The sequence below is a fragment of the Mizuhopecten yessoensis genome, unplaced genomic scaffold (assembly GCF_002113885.1).
Source record: "Mizuhopecten yessoensis strain PY_sf001 unplaced genomic scaffold, ASM211388v2 scaffold9685, whole genome shotgun sequence".
NCBI classification, from domain to species: domain Eukaryota; kingdom Metazoa; phylum Mollusca; class Bivalvia; order Pectinida; family Pectinidae; genus Mizuhopecten; species Mizuhopecten yessoensis.
Window position 1 is genome coordinate 558,376 of NW_018408171.1, and position 17,319 is coordinate 575,694.

Below are 17,319 nucleotides of genomic sequence, written 5' to 3' on the forward strand. Positions count from 1 at the left end.
ACAGGCGCTGCCGTCGAGAGGACGGACATCTTAGGTGAACCGTAATCAAAGTACTGCTGCTGAGTAACAGATGCTGCCGTCGACAGTACGGACATCTTAGGTGAACCGTAGTCAAAGTACTGCTGCTGAGTAACAGGTGCTGCCGTCGACAGGACGGACATCTTAGGTGTTCTTCTCTCTTTCATAGATCCGTCGGACAAATGAGGATATTGTGTTTCCAACGGTACTGAATTCGTCGTCAACGTCGTAACCGGAAATGGCACTGTAAAGGTATAAATAAATAAAAAGCGATGCTTGTTATTGCTATAAATGAAATATAAGAAAGAAAGAAAAATAGCCTAATTAGAAAGACTGTCGAAAGACCAATCAGAGTTTGACTAATCAGATTTGAGCAACGAAATACATAAACCAATCAGAGTTTGACCAATCAGATTTGAACAACGATATACAACACCCAATCACATTTAAGCTACCGAAACCATGGGCTATAAAAGCATAGACTGTAATCTAACAACCGTCATTTTATACAGCAACTGCTTTTCTTGGAGGGTGCATAATATTTCACCATGGACAATTGTAACGACTGTACTAAAACTTCTACCAGTAGAAAATCGTTGAGACGACACGTCAACTTGAAACACAAGGGGTAAGTACAGATATCTCAATTATCGATATTTCTTTTTTTTTTTGTAAAAAAATAAACCCTATTGTTTTAATGCATCGTAACATCTGTTATCTTTGTTATTTATACATTTTTCAGGAATACAGCGACATTTTTGGCCACAACACCTACTGCGAATACCCCTCTACAGTTCAAGTCCCCGATAAAAGAATTTACTCAGTTAATATAAACCGTTCCGCCAACTGAAGTAGAAGCATCGACGTTGGACTTGTTCCCCGACGAACAAATCGAACCACAACAATTTGCCAACGCCGAAAGTGAAGCACGACAACCATAACAACTGTTTCCTGACGATCACATTGAAACTGAGGGTTAACAAACGAATATACCTGTCAACAACGTCAACACTCAGTAGTAGGACAATTTACAGGAACCAAGCGAAAAAGAAAAGATCGACGGAACCTCATCAAAACTAAGGTTACCTACAACTTAACGACGAGGCCTACCCACACTGTGTGAATCCGTACAAGTCCACAGGTTGGGGAAGGACTGTTTTGTAAAACTGTTCCTTATCCCTCGCACCCTTACTCTGATAAAGGAATGTATTTCCCTCAATCTTTCCCCGGCTACTGTATGACGCATGAAAACGTTGGACGGTAACATACACGATGCCATAGACAGATTCGTCGCTGGAAAGGACATAATTTTGTTTAGCCATCTTGGTGACAACATTTACTTTTCGGTAAACAAACCGTACATTTGTGTAGACATTAGAAAGTTTCACGGCACCTTTTTGGAATACTATCAACTATCCAGTGTATTGAAGAAGTTTTAACTTAGCCCTGTACTTCCATGTTGAGTTACTTTATTAGATGTTACAGGAATTGGCGTTTTCGTAAGACAGTGCGTGCAAATCCACTTTGAACAACATGTTATTAGCTATTAACTTGATTACTTAAACATAGTATTTCACATGTTTCTCGACGAAAGAGTCACGTATTATAGAGTTAAAGTACTGTTATTATTTGGCTTGAGTAACATACTGAAAGATCCATCAAGAGTACATCAACAATTTTCAAAAGTTATTTCCTTAGTTTGATTTGACTGATTGCTAGCATTGATTTAAAAACAAAAGTTTTTAGTTGGAAAATATCGAATTCTTTTTTATACTGGTAATCTATAAACGCGTTACAATCACTGCACTGAGCAACGACACATCATGTATAAGCTTAAGATGAAGACAATGTACAATATTACGTGAAAATCTGCGAAAGTATGCAATAAATGAAATCGGTTTCCAATTTTGACAAAAGAATAACAAAAACAAAAATTCGGTTGATATGATCTGTTTATATTTCTTGCTATTAACATTCAAATCGTTTCTTTTCATTTCATACTTCCCGTTTTTAATTCTATAGTACCATACGTGGACATTTGTGGACAAAATGTGGACAAGTGTGGACAAAACGTGCACAAATGTGGACAAAACGTGGATAAATGTGGACAAATGTGAACTAAACGTAGACAAATGTGGACAACACGTGGACGAAACGTGGATAAATGATGACCAAATACAATACAGAATCAGCAACATCTGCATATTTTTATCACAAAAAAGATTATTTCGTATTTGTTTTTATATTTTGTATAAGGTTAGTCTCAAAATTCAACATTTCATATTGACTCATTTATCTATCTATCTATTAATATAACCTTAGAAAAATCTCTTAAAAAATAGTTTCAAATACAACCCTTAAAATTAAAAACAAAAAGCGTATAGAAAAAATTCCGATGATAGTATGAAGGATTCTATACATGAAAAAAATGACATCGACGCGCATGGAACCCCCGTCCACACACCCCGTACACTAACGTTCTACCACTGCGCCATGCGGACCTGAGTTAAGAGCGGATTTTGTTGGTCCGATATCGATCGATGAAAGTGACGTCACGTTCGACGACCGTGAAGTCATCTAAGCTTCCCGTACGACTCTGACAAGCTCAGAAATTGACGACACACTCTTCATCACCGAACAGGACAAACTTATACATTCCATCCAACTTACTCCACCAACACCAACACAAATACGACAGCATGCATACATGTACAGGAAGGAACGACAAAACATATCAAACAGCAAGGAGCGCATTAGGAAACAACATCGCCAAAGAATGTATAGCCAAAGACGTGCAAGCAGCCAGTTTTATTATACACTACCCTGTAAGTATACTGTCCAAATATAATCACGTAACTTTCTTTTTTTATTATATCGTTAGCTAATGTATTATTATTAATTGTCTACGTATTAACTATTGTTTTAGTTCAAACATGTAGCAACACCACCTGTTACAACACCTCCGATAGCACCACCACACACACTTTCTACACAAAAAACGGTCATCTCAATGTAATACTACACTCGAAAATATTGTAAATATGCTGTGAATTTTATATTGTAAATATGTTGTAGCTATTTATTGTTTGTAAATATGTTTGATGCATAAGATTATAAAGGAAAATGAAAAAAATATGATTAAAAAGAGCAGAAACAAAGCAGAGGGTGCAGTTAGAGGCAGCCAGAGTTGTATCTGGTCTATCCTCTGTCGCCTCTTGTGAGACACATCACGTTCCTTACTAGGAAACCGGATGGGACATTTGAAATCTAGGAGAGAAACAAAAACTTTCTACTTTTTATAAGATGCATTATGTACCAGATAATTTTCATAATTTGCTTCCTTTCAGAAGAAATGATCTTTATCGTGATTTTAGTAATCCCGATAACCATCAATTACCACGCTGTAGATTAGATATTCCTATAGAATTATTTATCCCTTCTACAATAAATTTATGGAATAGACTTGATAATTCTGTAAAACATATCTCGTCATCTTCTACATTCAATATGAAAATATCGCCTGTACCACGCGTTTTACCGAACTACTTGAATGTCGGTAACCGATACCATTCGGCTCTTTTAGCGCGAATTAGACAGGTCTTTAAAGTGATTTATTCCGTGTAGGTATTTGTGGCTCACCTACCTGTCATTGCGATTATGATAATGAAGATGCATATCATTATTTTTTTGTCTGTGCACAATTTTCGTGATGAAGTCACCGAAATTAATTATATAAACTATTTAGTTTGTTGATTGATTCCTGCTACGTACGGTTAATAGAAGAGCAAAGAGCTTGGGACTTGAACGACATCCGAAAGTGAGTTAAGTATAGCAGTACAATGTACATGAAGTATTGATGGTTCCATAGAAAAGACACAATTAGGATACAGGTTTAAATTCAAAGGCATCTGATATGTCCAGTTGTTGTTTTGTTTAATGACGTCATCAACACCTTCATAAGATGTGGATGCTTTAATCCTCACAATCATTTGATGCTGAAAGATCCTCAGTTGCTATACACTGATTGTTAATACGGTTAGTATTCAGAAGGTGTTTCTCTGTAGACGCCGTTTTGTGGATTCTTTGGGTTTTTTATAGTCTTAGCCAATTTTACTGACTTATTTAGAACACGGAAGTATGGACAATGATTTTATCCCGAGTAGAATCTTTTGTGTCATTTAAGTTAATGCAGACCTTTTTACCTTACCTCATAACACGGGGCCATCATTTATCATCAGTATTACACATAACTCTCTTATGCTTTAATTTGTGATTGATGTAAGTTTGAGTGCGCGCTGATGCAGAATTCAGAAAAAAGGGCAAAACTCTTCAGTATGGCTCAGGTCACTCAAGTTATTCGGTAGCTTGTGTGCTTTATGATTCATTGTCGTCTCAAAATAAAAATGCTTAGTTTAAAGGAGAAAATCCCAGTCCGTAAGGTACGCGAGAGCTCCTATTGAGGTTCTGACACTACCAGCCTTGGTTAAAGTACAAAAAGAATACCGGATAAAAGGGCAGCCATGTTTTACCGTTTCTTTTATACTAATTATACACAATATTGCACACAGAGGAGGCCGTCCTTAAATGACCATAGCTGTTGATAGGACATTAAACAATACCAAACCAAACCAAACCTCACATTTTCAGTTATTTCAGTAAATTGAAGAAAAAACATTAACCAGGACAACTGTACGTTGGTTAAATTGTTTTATTAGCAGAAAAAATAATCATTTGATGAGTATGTATCTTATATTGAATAACATCTTTAAAATATAAATAATATTCATTAAGCCATTTCTTAATCAAAAACGTGGTCACAGTTTCCTAAAGACATGCACAATCATTACATACATTTTTGTATTTTACCAATCAAGAACATAAATTTATCGTAATTTGCTTTTTACATTATTTACAAAAATATTGAATATATGATTTTTTAGTAAAACTCATAAACGGAGACGAATTAGCTTTATACAAAAAGACATATAAGAATCCCACAACTGATAACATTTAATTTAAAGGATTTGCACATTTGAAGGCGATACATAATTTATCCTGATCATTGTATATTTATTGGTATATCTGAATTTACCGTACGTTAATTTTGTAGATTTAAACCTTACACTTCTATTGTTTTATATTTCTACCATCAACTTGCCATTTTATGACTTAATAATGTATTGGATAGGTCGACACCATTAAGAATTATCACATAATGTACTGTGCTATCCAGTGAATAAACCCATGTCATAATTTTTGCGTATTAACTCATGTAATATAACCTAACAGTCCTGTGATTGGTTGAAAGTTTCAATTGTTTCAATTGTGACGTCACGCCTAGGACAAGTTCATGACGTCATAGACTTCCGCACTGGAGTCAAAATGACGGCTTTTTACATTTCAAACTTGCATGAAGATTGTTGTTTTACACGAATAAATGCCACACATCTTGATTAGGTGATAAAAATTATCTTACACTCGTAAACATAAATTTCCATTTAATATCAAATTGATGAAACTCGTCACGAATTTTTCATTTTAGCTCGCCAGAGGCTCGCTAAATTGAAAAAGTCTTAGACTCGTTTCATAAATCTCATATGAAATGGAAATTTATGTAAGATCCTTAATGTATGTCGTCGTATACGTCTCTTTACATATGCCAAATAATTATCAGCGATCTCCACCAGTCTAATGTAATATACTAAGCATATGTCGTAACATCTTAAACAATATTTAATCACAGATATTGAATACTAAATAAGTTGTATCAGATTACATTTGGTTAAGATATCTAAAAATCCTGCTGTTGTCTGTCTGTATCGACAGGGAGTTCCAAATTCGTCTGTGTGTGTTGACGTTGTGGTGAACAGATTAAGCTCTATTTCAGGGGCCATCGAATATAACATGTTTCTCTTTGAAACTCATCGTCGACAGGAAAGGACAACGTGAGATACCGTGCAGATGCACAACGTGTAACCAGTGGCTAAAAGTAATTGGTGTAGATACAACGTCAAACAGATAGGACACAAAAGGTGTAGTAGGACGAAGAATAGTGATAAAGATAGTGCTGCCATGGGGCTCGAACCCGTGACCATTAGATCTCAAACCCGATGCTCTACCGCTGAGCTAAAGGGACATTTTCTACAGCTGACGGTTATAAGGCAACCTAATCAATACACAGCTTTTACACTATTTTCCACCTTCCCTTTTCAAACACAACCAGCCCATGTTCTTTGACTCCCCGTCAAGGGTTCTCCCACCTTGAACGGGGAGGGTCAACGGAACCAGTTTGTAGAAGGACGCGGAATAGTTATTAAGATAGTGTTGTCGCTAGGGCTCGAACCTGCGATCATTGGTTCTCCAGCCCAATGCTCTACCGCTGAGTTAATCGGAAAGTCCCTACAGCTGACACTTGTAAGGCATCCTAATCAATGCACATCTTTTACAAAGGCAATGAACAAGACAAAGAAAAACGAAAACTAAAACAAAAATCAAACGATTTTCATTTTCATCTCCAGTGCGTATTGGAAGTACCTGTGTTCACAAGAATGTTTAGAATAATGGGTTCTATCGATGCGTATATACGTGACGGGCTCAAAATCAATTATAGCAATGTTTTCTCATGCATATTTCTGTTTGGGAAATGACCGCAGAAAGCGGCGATGTCAATATATTATTCAAAACAAAACTTCACCCCATTTCTTTATGACCCGTTGTACGATAAGGCAACACTGATTTCAGGTGTAGTTGAGAATTGACATAACTTACAACATAAAGTATATACTTTATTATATACCTGATAAAACAACCAACTCTCTGTTATAATGGCCCAAACTGTTGCTAGTTTTAACATTTTGTTACTAATTGACATACTATCAACATCGATATAAATATGGTTTTTATGTACAAAAAGGATTACCAAAAACATCCCACAATATTGAATGCATATATAGTAATATTTTTAACATATATGTTGTACTCATGTAATATAAAATACGTATAAAGACAAATCTGATTTTCGAAAATAACGAAATCATGATAAATTATAGTTGAATTATAAGTTAATACTTCTGATAGATCACAGGATAGCGCTCTACAAAACTATGAATACCCTTTAACTGGAGGGGGGGGGGGGGAAATTTGTTAATAAAATAGCTGACATGTCATAAAAGGTCTGTAACATATGTCTTATACATACATTACATGTATTAGCTCATGATTAGGACAATCTTATTTCAGTTGTTAGTCTATGTAAAATATAGGTTTATGTTAATTAAGGATGGAATTCAGTTTAAAAATAAAGTTTTTTAATTTGAGTTGAATTGATTTGTAATTTATAAAATTATTATTATTCTTTTTCTTGTAATGATCTAAAGGCAACTAACAATTGGATTCCTGATATCTATGTATCTATAGTGCTCATTTTCATTTATTTTATACTTTTAATCTCGTATGTATTTGTTATGTTTACTTCTGAAATTTGTATGATATGCAGGTCTCCGAATAAACAACCATATACTGGAACAATCATACATGATAAACATAGTGTATATAGACACCTGATACAAACACAAATGTCAATCAAATTTGCCATTTCTCAAACGGTTTGTAGCATTGAATATCAAGCCTTTTTAGCAAGTTATATATATTTCAATGTGTTTGATCAGTTTAAATGCGGTGTGATCTTGATGTACCTTTTTTCTCGTGCCATTTATAAATAACTTCGATTCGAGAGACTGTATTATATGTTAACATCGAAATCAATGCCCCTCCGGACAATATTGACAATGCGCACATCATGGTATATTCTGATAACGTTGACGCTATTTAGAGTTATATGCTGATAGCGTTTGGAACGATGTCCGGATCTAGCCATTTGAAGGAGTATTCACGTTTTTTCTCTAGTGCTTGAACCCGCTTGCTCTGTTCGGCGAGCTCTTTCTGAAATCTGAAAAAAAAATCGATTAACAAAATGAGAGACGTTTGAGCCACACTGAATTTAAAATTGATATTTATAATATATTTTCAAAACTGTAAGGTAGCAGTATAGAGTAGTGCTCGGTGGCCATTTGTGACATGTTTTACAATAAAATTACCCCTGTAATATTACATCAAAATTAAAAAGAACACTAAAATTGGCATATACATGGTGAAGTGGACTATATAGAGGCTTCATAATTTTTCAAGAAAAAATTGCATTTTCTTTGAGAGTAAAGCTAAGGCCATTTACAAATCTGTGTATTATAACTTTTCTTGTAGTCTATTTCTGTACTCAGCACATGTGGAAATATTGTGAAATATCCGGATTGACCTTTGCCGGAGTAAACGTAATATTTCTGTTACGGAGTAGGTGATTTTTAACATAAGACAGATTTTGCATGTTTTAGTGTTATCTGATGTTGTAACCATAGTTTTCCAAAGTCCGAAATCTTGAGCACTATCTTTTAAAAAATCTATTTTCTTCAAATGTTTTTATTTACAATGTAGTTTATAAATTTATATGTGTGTGTGTGTGTGTGTGTGTGTGTGTGTGTGCGTGTAGGTGTGTTATACAGGACGAGTACGCTATCCTTTCGTATCTCAGATATGTCCTTTATTTTTTAGGATCGGGCCACTGCTATTTTATACTACTACCTAGCGTTTTCTTTTTAGCTCAAACATTTTAAGCGCAATGGTGATTTCTGATATTTTCACTGAATCATAATTGAACGCGCCAAGATATTCGAGGAAAAAGTTATTTGGTACTAACACCTATAATCGTTGGACTTATGGCAATGATACCATTTAAATATATATATACTGTAGACGCCGATGCGATGTAACGAAATGACCCCACGTAGATAGCATGTGTTGTTATTGAGAGACCATATTGAAACTTGACTTATTGTATCACTGTAAAGAACTTACAGCATTTATACTGAAGCGCAGGCTTAGTAAAACATTTTAAGGTCTTCTAATACTGATTCTAACATCTGCATTGGTCATCTCAAGGAATATTGTGAAAGAGATGAACAGTCGTATATGAGCTGAGCGAGATTACTTATCCGCATGTTATTTAAGCGCTGTACTTCAATTCGCGATTCAACGGCAACGGAAATGAACCGATACTACATTTTTCAGTGTTTTTGAAAGGACTTTCATACTCAGATTGAATCTTCTACATTGAAAGTGTATTATTGAAATGCATTCTACTTACTGTTGCAAAACTTGTTCAGCTTTTGGATCATAATTGTATTTCATCTCGTAGTCCCCAAGCTTGTTAGTGTCGTACGTGCTGAGAAGTTTAGTGATGGTTATTATCTCGAAAGTCGCAGCCTTGTTTGGAAGAGCCTCCAAGATGCAGGACTCCGTCAATGCACTCTGAAGTGGTGGTAATCATGACATCAGATTACACGATATGATGTATCACGAGTGATACGTCACTCAGAAAGCAATCTAATACTTCATGCCTTATTATTTATAATATATTTAGCTTTTACATGTACCAGTGAACACACGATTGCTTTACTTTGTACTAAAGCATGTTGCTCACAAAATTGCTAAAGATGATGAAAATGCATATGGTTTCTCGTTTCATATTTTAAAGAACCTACCAGAGAAATATTACAAATTTAAAGTAAATAAAACGTATGCCTTCTGCAAAATACCTTGTCGGTGGGTGGCTTCCCTTTCATAGTCATGGGGTAGTTTGGCGGAAAACCGTATTCGTCGTATTGTGCAAAGTTTGATGCTGCATGAGTGACACTGCCCGTGAAAATAACGCACGTCAAAATGCAAACAAGGTCTTCCTCGTTAGCTATAGTTCCTTCTCCTGGGACACCCTGTGTTCAGAAAAATGTTTCTTCATATATTTTATCGCAACTTATAGAAGAAAATAATATGTATTGGTAACAGAAAAAAAGATGTAAATGAGTATCATTTCTTTCAACACAAGATCAATAAAGGAAATCTAAATATTTACGGAGGAAAATGATATGCCCAAAACAGGAAAAGTAATCACGAACACCCACAGAAAATCCAACACAAAATCAAGGTCACCGGGAGAGAACATCATCTTGAAAATAAATACAATATAGGTGATAAAATGATTTGTAAGATCACGTACCAGCAGACCACAACCACCCTCTGACCTCGGTTTAACCAGCTCCTGTGCCCAAGCCTGGATCTCGTGATCCCCCGAGTATGTCGCGGGGCTGTCTGAGAATATTAAATAATACGTTTAGCAAAATCACTTCCAATTCAAAGTAGTTGAAAATGTCAAAACTAAAGGAACAGTAATTGATCGCGTGAACAAAGTTGTGTTTTAAATATATTTCAAAAAAAACAATTATGTGTAAAAATTATGATAAATGGTAAGTAAGCTGAAGACCATAGTTATTATTGTTATCGTTTTCAAATTCATTTATCAATTTTTTTTTTAAATAAATGATGTAATTGCAGTGCTTTATGGACACTTCTACATCAGCAGTGTATTGGATGTTAGTCGCTTACTGATCTTAGACCAAATATAAATTGAAACGTTTTCAATGGCATGGAAAACCATCATAGAGATTGATTATGACACAATTAATTGCATGGCCATACTTAAACGTTTACTATCTGTCATGTTATCTAATTGATACTTCGCATTTCTTGCAATAATAGTTACATCACAAACAATAAAGAAGTACCCCTCGTGTCTTCAGTTCCTTGGGTAGAGTTCCATCGACATCCAGCCTCCAGGTGTCCAGTCTGAGATTAAAGAAAACATACAATACCAAACACGTTCCATGTTAACAACAATGTTGCATTATCGATAGACCATCAACATTTATGCAAAATATAAATGATATGATTTTTTTGAACGCAAACAGTAATTCTAAATTATTTTGCGAGGTTTCGAAAACGTCTGTTCCCTTTGTCAAGCAAGGCATGCAAATGACCGGTGTCCTGACTCCTAACTGCTGCACACAACTCACTAAGCCTCACTGTGCCAAGTCAGTATAATACGCCGTCAGAAATAATAGAGACATTCCGCCCAAAACACCCTCATACTGCAGGCATTCAGAGGGACTGGAATATGTTTACACATTCTGTCCCTTCGTGGATGTTCAAATGGGACCATAAAGAGAACTCAACCGGTGCCCGCGTGTCGCCTCCCCCTCGTAGCTATTCGTTTATTCTTCTTCCTTCCTTACCCATATGGATTCTTATAGGAGAAAGCCTAGTAAGTTGTAAGAACTTGTGCCCATTCCCTTTCACTATTCAGTGTCAATAAAATATGGTTGAATGATTGATTCTTTGATGTTCTTATATACCGCTTAATCACAACCTAGTTCGTAGGTCGTCTCAAAGCGGTTCACAAATTATTATCCGGATTATAGGGCCTTTGCACCCAGCCAATATTATTCTCAACTTCAAAGGGGAGCATACAGCCGAGGCTCACAGCTATAATTGTAGCACTGCCCAACCACGTACTCATTTACAGTTGAGTAGAATGGAACAAGCGGAGTTAAGTATATTGCTCAAAAAAATAAAACACAGTGCCGTGACGTGACTCGAACCCGCAACCCGCAAACATGACGTTTATAAACGGACATGACATCATAATACATTCATCAATTTCACACCAAAAACCCTTAAAAATAATTCCATACTTTGGCTATTATTATCATCATTTTTACCGGGTATGTTACGAGATACTTACTTTCTTTTGATAAGTTCAAACACGCCATCAATACCTATGGCCATCGCATTTTGAACCCAGCCATCCGAATTGATCAGAGTTGTCAGTGCTAATCTGTTGATGATAATATTAACTCAAGTATTACGATGATACCAGGAAACAAAGTTTAGATGTATAATAATAATTAAATACTTCTGCCATCATACACAGCGTAGATACATATTTGTACGTTTTGATAAAACCTATATGTCTAATAGAGTTGTCTGTAACATGCACATTGTATAACAAAATTATAGCTCTTATGTTACAATACATCAATGTGAGAGGGCGTATTAATCTATGTCCGACTTTTTTTGTTCATACAAACATGCCAAATAGGGAACCTTCTTACGACGAAATAGTTGTGGATTTATCTAAATCTAGAGTTTAACATAATACTGATATACTGATATTTTCAAGCTTTTCAAAACCCCAAAAACCGGTGTAGAAGAACAACAAAATGTTATTATTTACCCGTTAATAGCGATGAGATAGAGAAAGCGTGGCGCCAGTAATTTGAAAATGGGATGGGATTGAGAAAGGTTCCTGTGAGTGGCCAGAGCACATCCTTCCATCAACAGGTGAGTGAACCCTGATAACAAACATTATGCCGATTAGTTTTGCACACCTACCTGTCTATTCCAGTGTTATTCATCTCTGTGTAGTTTTTCATTGTCAATATATACAAAATATATATAACATGTGCTTATTTATTTTCCTACACTGTAAGATTTATAAAGTAGCCGGTTAATGCCATTTGAAATTGTTTTATCTTGTAATTATCATACACCAGTTCCGAAGCAGCAATTTTGAGAAAGGTATCTCGTTATAACTAGGGAGTTAAAAAAAACTTCATAATCAATGACCTGCTTTCATAAATCAGGGATATATGCATTATTGCTTTGTGTAATATATTTAGTGTTCACTGATAAAAACATCGTTATAATAACCTAGCAGTCAATCATTGAGTATTGTATAATCTAGATTGATTATTCGATTTACTGTCTCATATAGAGCATGCTTCTGTGTATTACATATACTGACTTAATCCTTCGTGTGATATCGTAAGATGATGATCATTGAGTTACCTAAGTGAGTGTTTGACTCGTGATAGGAAGCATTTGCAAGGTTAAATAACATTTTCGCCGCCAGCCAGGTATATTTTGGATCAGAGGGAAGGAACACCTATCGATAAAAAAGGAGAATGTTTATCATCACAATACACAAACTACAAATATTTCAACAAAAAAGAACTAGAACCCGTATTTGAAGTTTGCAGCAGGTTAATTTTAGGGTTTGGGTGTTAATAGGATATTGTTAAACCTTGCCATATCTTAGTAAGCTTCATATCATTTCACTAGGTTGGAGACCACATAATAAACTTATTTCATGGCTATGTTTGGAAATTGGAAAAAAAAAAATACTTTTTCTTGAATCTTTGCATGCCATGCAATAAAGCACAACTCATTTTCGATATCCAGGGGTTACGCTCACTTTCGCTCTATACACCCATGGAATATGTCTTAGCAAAATTGAAGGCACGCGGCTAGCTATTTGATTGGTGTCGGGTAAACAAACTGTATAATCACTAGGCTGATACTTTTCCTATGAAGACTATAAAGGAGCGACGTCCGACTCCAAAGCCGGTCATTTTTTACTGTTAGGCGACCGCGAGATTCTTTTGATGTACATCAAAGGACTAAACTAGTCTTCTCGTCTTATTCACAAGATGCTGCACATTGTGCCTTCGATTTTGCTATGACATATTCCAGGGGTGCAGAGAGCGTAAGTGAGCGTAACCCCTGGATATCGAGGATGGGCACAACTTGACAATGCCTCTTATAAACCTCTTGTAAAAACAAAAGAAATCCTTTTAAAGCTATGTTGCGTGATTAATTTCATAACGAATGTAGTAGATTTTGACTTTTTTTTTACTCTCACTGGATTGTCGTCCGCGGGTTGCTGCTTCAATTGTATCGCTATAGGAACCAAGCGAGACTTTTTGTTGTGGTAGAATAAGGCGATCGGGGCACAAACCTATATCAATATAAAAAAGGCTCATGATTTCAAACGATTGTTAACCACAGTGTCAAAAATACAACTTTTAAATCGGAATGGCTACAAGATACAAGAAATAACAACAGGAACACGAGGATATATATAACCAAACTGATCATCATCATGATCCAACTCAAAAAACTATTAAAATAATTTATAAAGAAACTGTGTTGCCATCATTTCAAATAAGAATAATGCAATAGTTGATTACTAGCATCTATGCACATCTCGTTCAATGTGCACCACACTTACTGTTAATCCACTTTTTACGGGTATTCCGTCCACAATGGCGAGATCGACATAAAACAGCTTCTTCTTGGAGATGACATCTGGCAGTGTAGATCCTTCTAAGAAGGGTTTAAGCATTTCTGCAGTCACAGCAAGTCTGGGGTGATAATGCTTATAATGTATCACTGTTTAATATTTTTAGTTTTTTGAATGAATAGAAATAAAGCATTATGACAAATACACCAAATGAATCCGATATAAACATGGTATACAATTTTTAAAGTAAACAGCTTATGTCATGTTTCTTTAAATTTAATTCATCGAATAACTACATAAATAAGATAACTGTACTTGTTTGGGATCTCTGTACAGAGTGTGATTAGTGAATTGTTGATCCGACCAATCCGCTGGAATCCAAAATGTTCGTCTGTATCCCACATACCATCCGCCAGAGGCTGTGGAATCATAAAGAATTGAAGGTATTAATACAAAGGGATACATCTCGAAATAACTTTTCGAAGTTTCCTATGTTTCCAAAAGTCATGTAAAGTTACAAAGTGTAGAAAAAACATCTCTGATATATTTTTGTATAAACTCTAAAATGGATCTTTGTGATTAACTTAGAGAGGAATGCGATATAACCAGGAGGTATCAATAAGTACTAACCGAAGGCTTAGAAAATACATCTGACTTATAGATGTTTCCAAGGTCCTCTAGGCTGTCCCAGTCACCACTCACAACCTTCACGATTTTGCCTTTAATTGTAATATCTGCAGCAAGCTTCACCAGATCAAACTACAATTGAATTGTTCAGCTTTACTTTCAAATGACCATTACAGCACGAGTCCTTAGCACATTATACAGTCATATTACACTTCTCTTTTAAATGATGTTAAATCTTTTGTTAACGTTTTATATCTCACTTGACAGCAAGAGTGAAATTATTAAAGCCGATATGACTGTTAAGATCGTTGGAGTTTTAGTATACATTTATACTTAATTTGCACTTAATGTAACTATACATAGTCCATACACAGATTATTTTACACGTTGTTGTGTGAGACTAATAGTAAGTATGTTTGGATTGACATTATCGAGATGATCAGACTATTGACCGATACATTTTTTGTTGAATTAGGTAGAAAAATATTTCAACCGAAGGTTTGTATTTCAATGGGAACTAACTGTGCACCCCTTCAAGCTCATCTGGTTTTATTTATTGTTTTCAGTAAAGTAAAATGTATCCAAGGGTTATCAAATAATTAAGATAAAGAGCTTTACCTATTTTTTTAATATATTTAGATATTCTAAAGGTGCTCTATCCTTAAAAAACACTATACTGATCTTCTAAAACATGAAGTCAAAGATATGGTAAACTCCTTTTACATCTTCTTCATGTCTTAACATTCACCTACAGTGAGCTTATAAAGTGCACTTTGCTACAAAAATAAAAAAAAATGACGATTTTAAAACAACAACATAAAAGTTTTATCTCAAAATACGAAACTAATTCCCGTTTATAAACTAGTCGGCGTAGTCTGTGGGGGGGGGGGGGGGTGGGGGGAATAATTTTTCGTTGAAGAATTGTTCTGTCGCCATCTCTTACTGAATACAGCGTATATTATATTAAAGTCATGATATAATAATGATGCATAATAGACATTACATTTCAATACAACTGTTGTTAAACTTTGTCTTACCTTTACCTGGTAGTCAGAGGAAAACTTTTCATCATCTGGTACTTCTGTCGCCTGAAAGATAATTTTGATTTGTATTAATTGGTACTACTTAAAAACAAGGTTTACATGTTCTTTTAAATACAATTCAACAATTAATTGCATTTCTAGAATTTGTTGAGTTGTGATAGACAGTTTGGACGCTAACGGCATTGCTAGACGATTCTCATGCAAACTAACTTATTTGTTTGAAAACAATAATATCTGACAGTTCTAAAATCTCCTTTTTATATTCTTAAATTAAGCGGGGATGCACAACTTTATATTTACTCCCCTTTTACTCGCAATACCCAATACATCTCTCATACTATTCAATTATCGAACATCAAGCATGCATGCACATGCACGCACATACTCACATCTTTAGTCTCACTTATCTTTATATCTCTCAACCCATATATCTCTTATTCCTCATAATTATATCTTTCAGTCGAGTAAAATTACACCGCTATCACAACGCAATTACCAGTGGCTACATACATGAATGTTTTCATGCTCAAGTATGCACTAACATTTTCAAGATGATTTTTTTATCCCATTTGTAGATAGACTAATGGAGCGTACAATTCTGCATTCGTACATGCAAATATTTATCTTACTCTTACTTACATACAGGAAAGTACTAAAGACTCGTTGTTGAGAATTTTTCTTTTTATAATATATATATATATACATACATATCATATGCCAGTTTGTATGGTTGGGCTGGATGTTTTTCTGTCATTGTAAATTGGCTACTTGAACGGCTTAAAAAACGGTATGAATAAAGTTTAATCATCTACTGAAAATTGATCAAAGGAGTGATACCATAGACCTAAATATTGCGGTCCGTTTGCTTAAAAAGCATCCATCAATCGGATTTAAACTAAACGTTTCAGCAGTTTTTGCTGCACAACATAACGACAAATAAATAATGTACAGATAGGCTATGCAAATTGCATAGCTCAGATGCTAAAGAAGCGTTTGCGCTGTTGATGCTTGATAAGGCGTGATGTTGACCTTTTGTTCCGTGTGGTTCAAATGAATATATAATCTGTATTCATTGTTTTCCGTTGACAGTAATATAAGCTCATACAAATACAGCACACGTAGTACCTTCTTCAAAAAAAGGATAGGCAAGTAAGGCAGGGACATTGTGTCATCTGGATTTTATTGCTTTTGATCGAAACGGTGTTATTATACTTAACATTTTGTTCCCTTGGTTTCCTAACGGCGAACACATTCTCAAGGCCATACAAACGAGGTGCAATACCTATTCAACTTAATGCTATATTTCTTTTTGAAATAAAGTCAAATATTTATCCTCATATTCTGCAGCAAGTTTGTTAATGACTAATAATCTACAATTCAAACTGATTTTCAACACAAGATACGGGTTATAGTTGCATTCTATTTTTATTTCAATATCTCATAAAGATCAACTGCCATGTTCAAGAAACCAATTCGTGGTGGTTTAACATGATATATCATAATATATTGTTGTGTGTATTTTTTTATCAACGGTACTTAACAACATTGCTTTAATAGGAAAGTTTCTTAATAGTTTTCATCTTCCTTTTAAAAACCATCTTTTCT

The 17,319-nt window shown here is 35.0% G+C and overlaps 1 protein-coding gene across 1 annotated transcript in view; it reads right to left on the reverse strand.

Moving 5' to 3' along the window:
• Positions 1-5,387: 5,387 nt before the first annotated feature.
• Positions 5,388-17,319, reverse strand: part of LOC110458669 (allene oxide synthase-lipoxygenase protein-like) — a 44,303-nt gene continuing 32,371 nt past the window's right edge. Inside the window, exons 10-16 of the mRNA XM_021510498.1 lie at positions 12,197-12,314; positions 11,705-11,797; positions 10,676-10,749; positions 10,124-10,215; positions 9,666-9,839; positions 9,215-9,378; positions 5,388-7,966 (exon numbers count right to left, since the gene is read on the reverse strand). Of these exons, the coding sequence (XP_021366173.1) occupies positions 7,852-7,966; positions 9,215-9,378; positions 9,666-9,839; positions 10,124-10,215; positions 10,676-10,749; positions 11,705-11,797; positions 12,197-12,314 (830 nt within the window). The 3' untranslated portion in view covers positions 5,388-7,851. The remainder of the gene's footprint in view (positions 7,967-9,214; positions 9,379-9,665; positions 9,840-10,123; positions 10,216-10,675; positions 10,750-11,704; positions 11,798-12,196; positions 12,315-17,319) is intronic.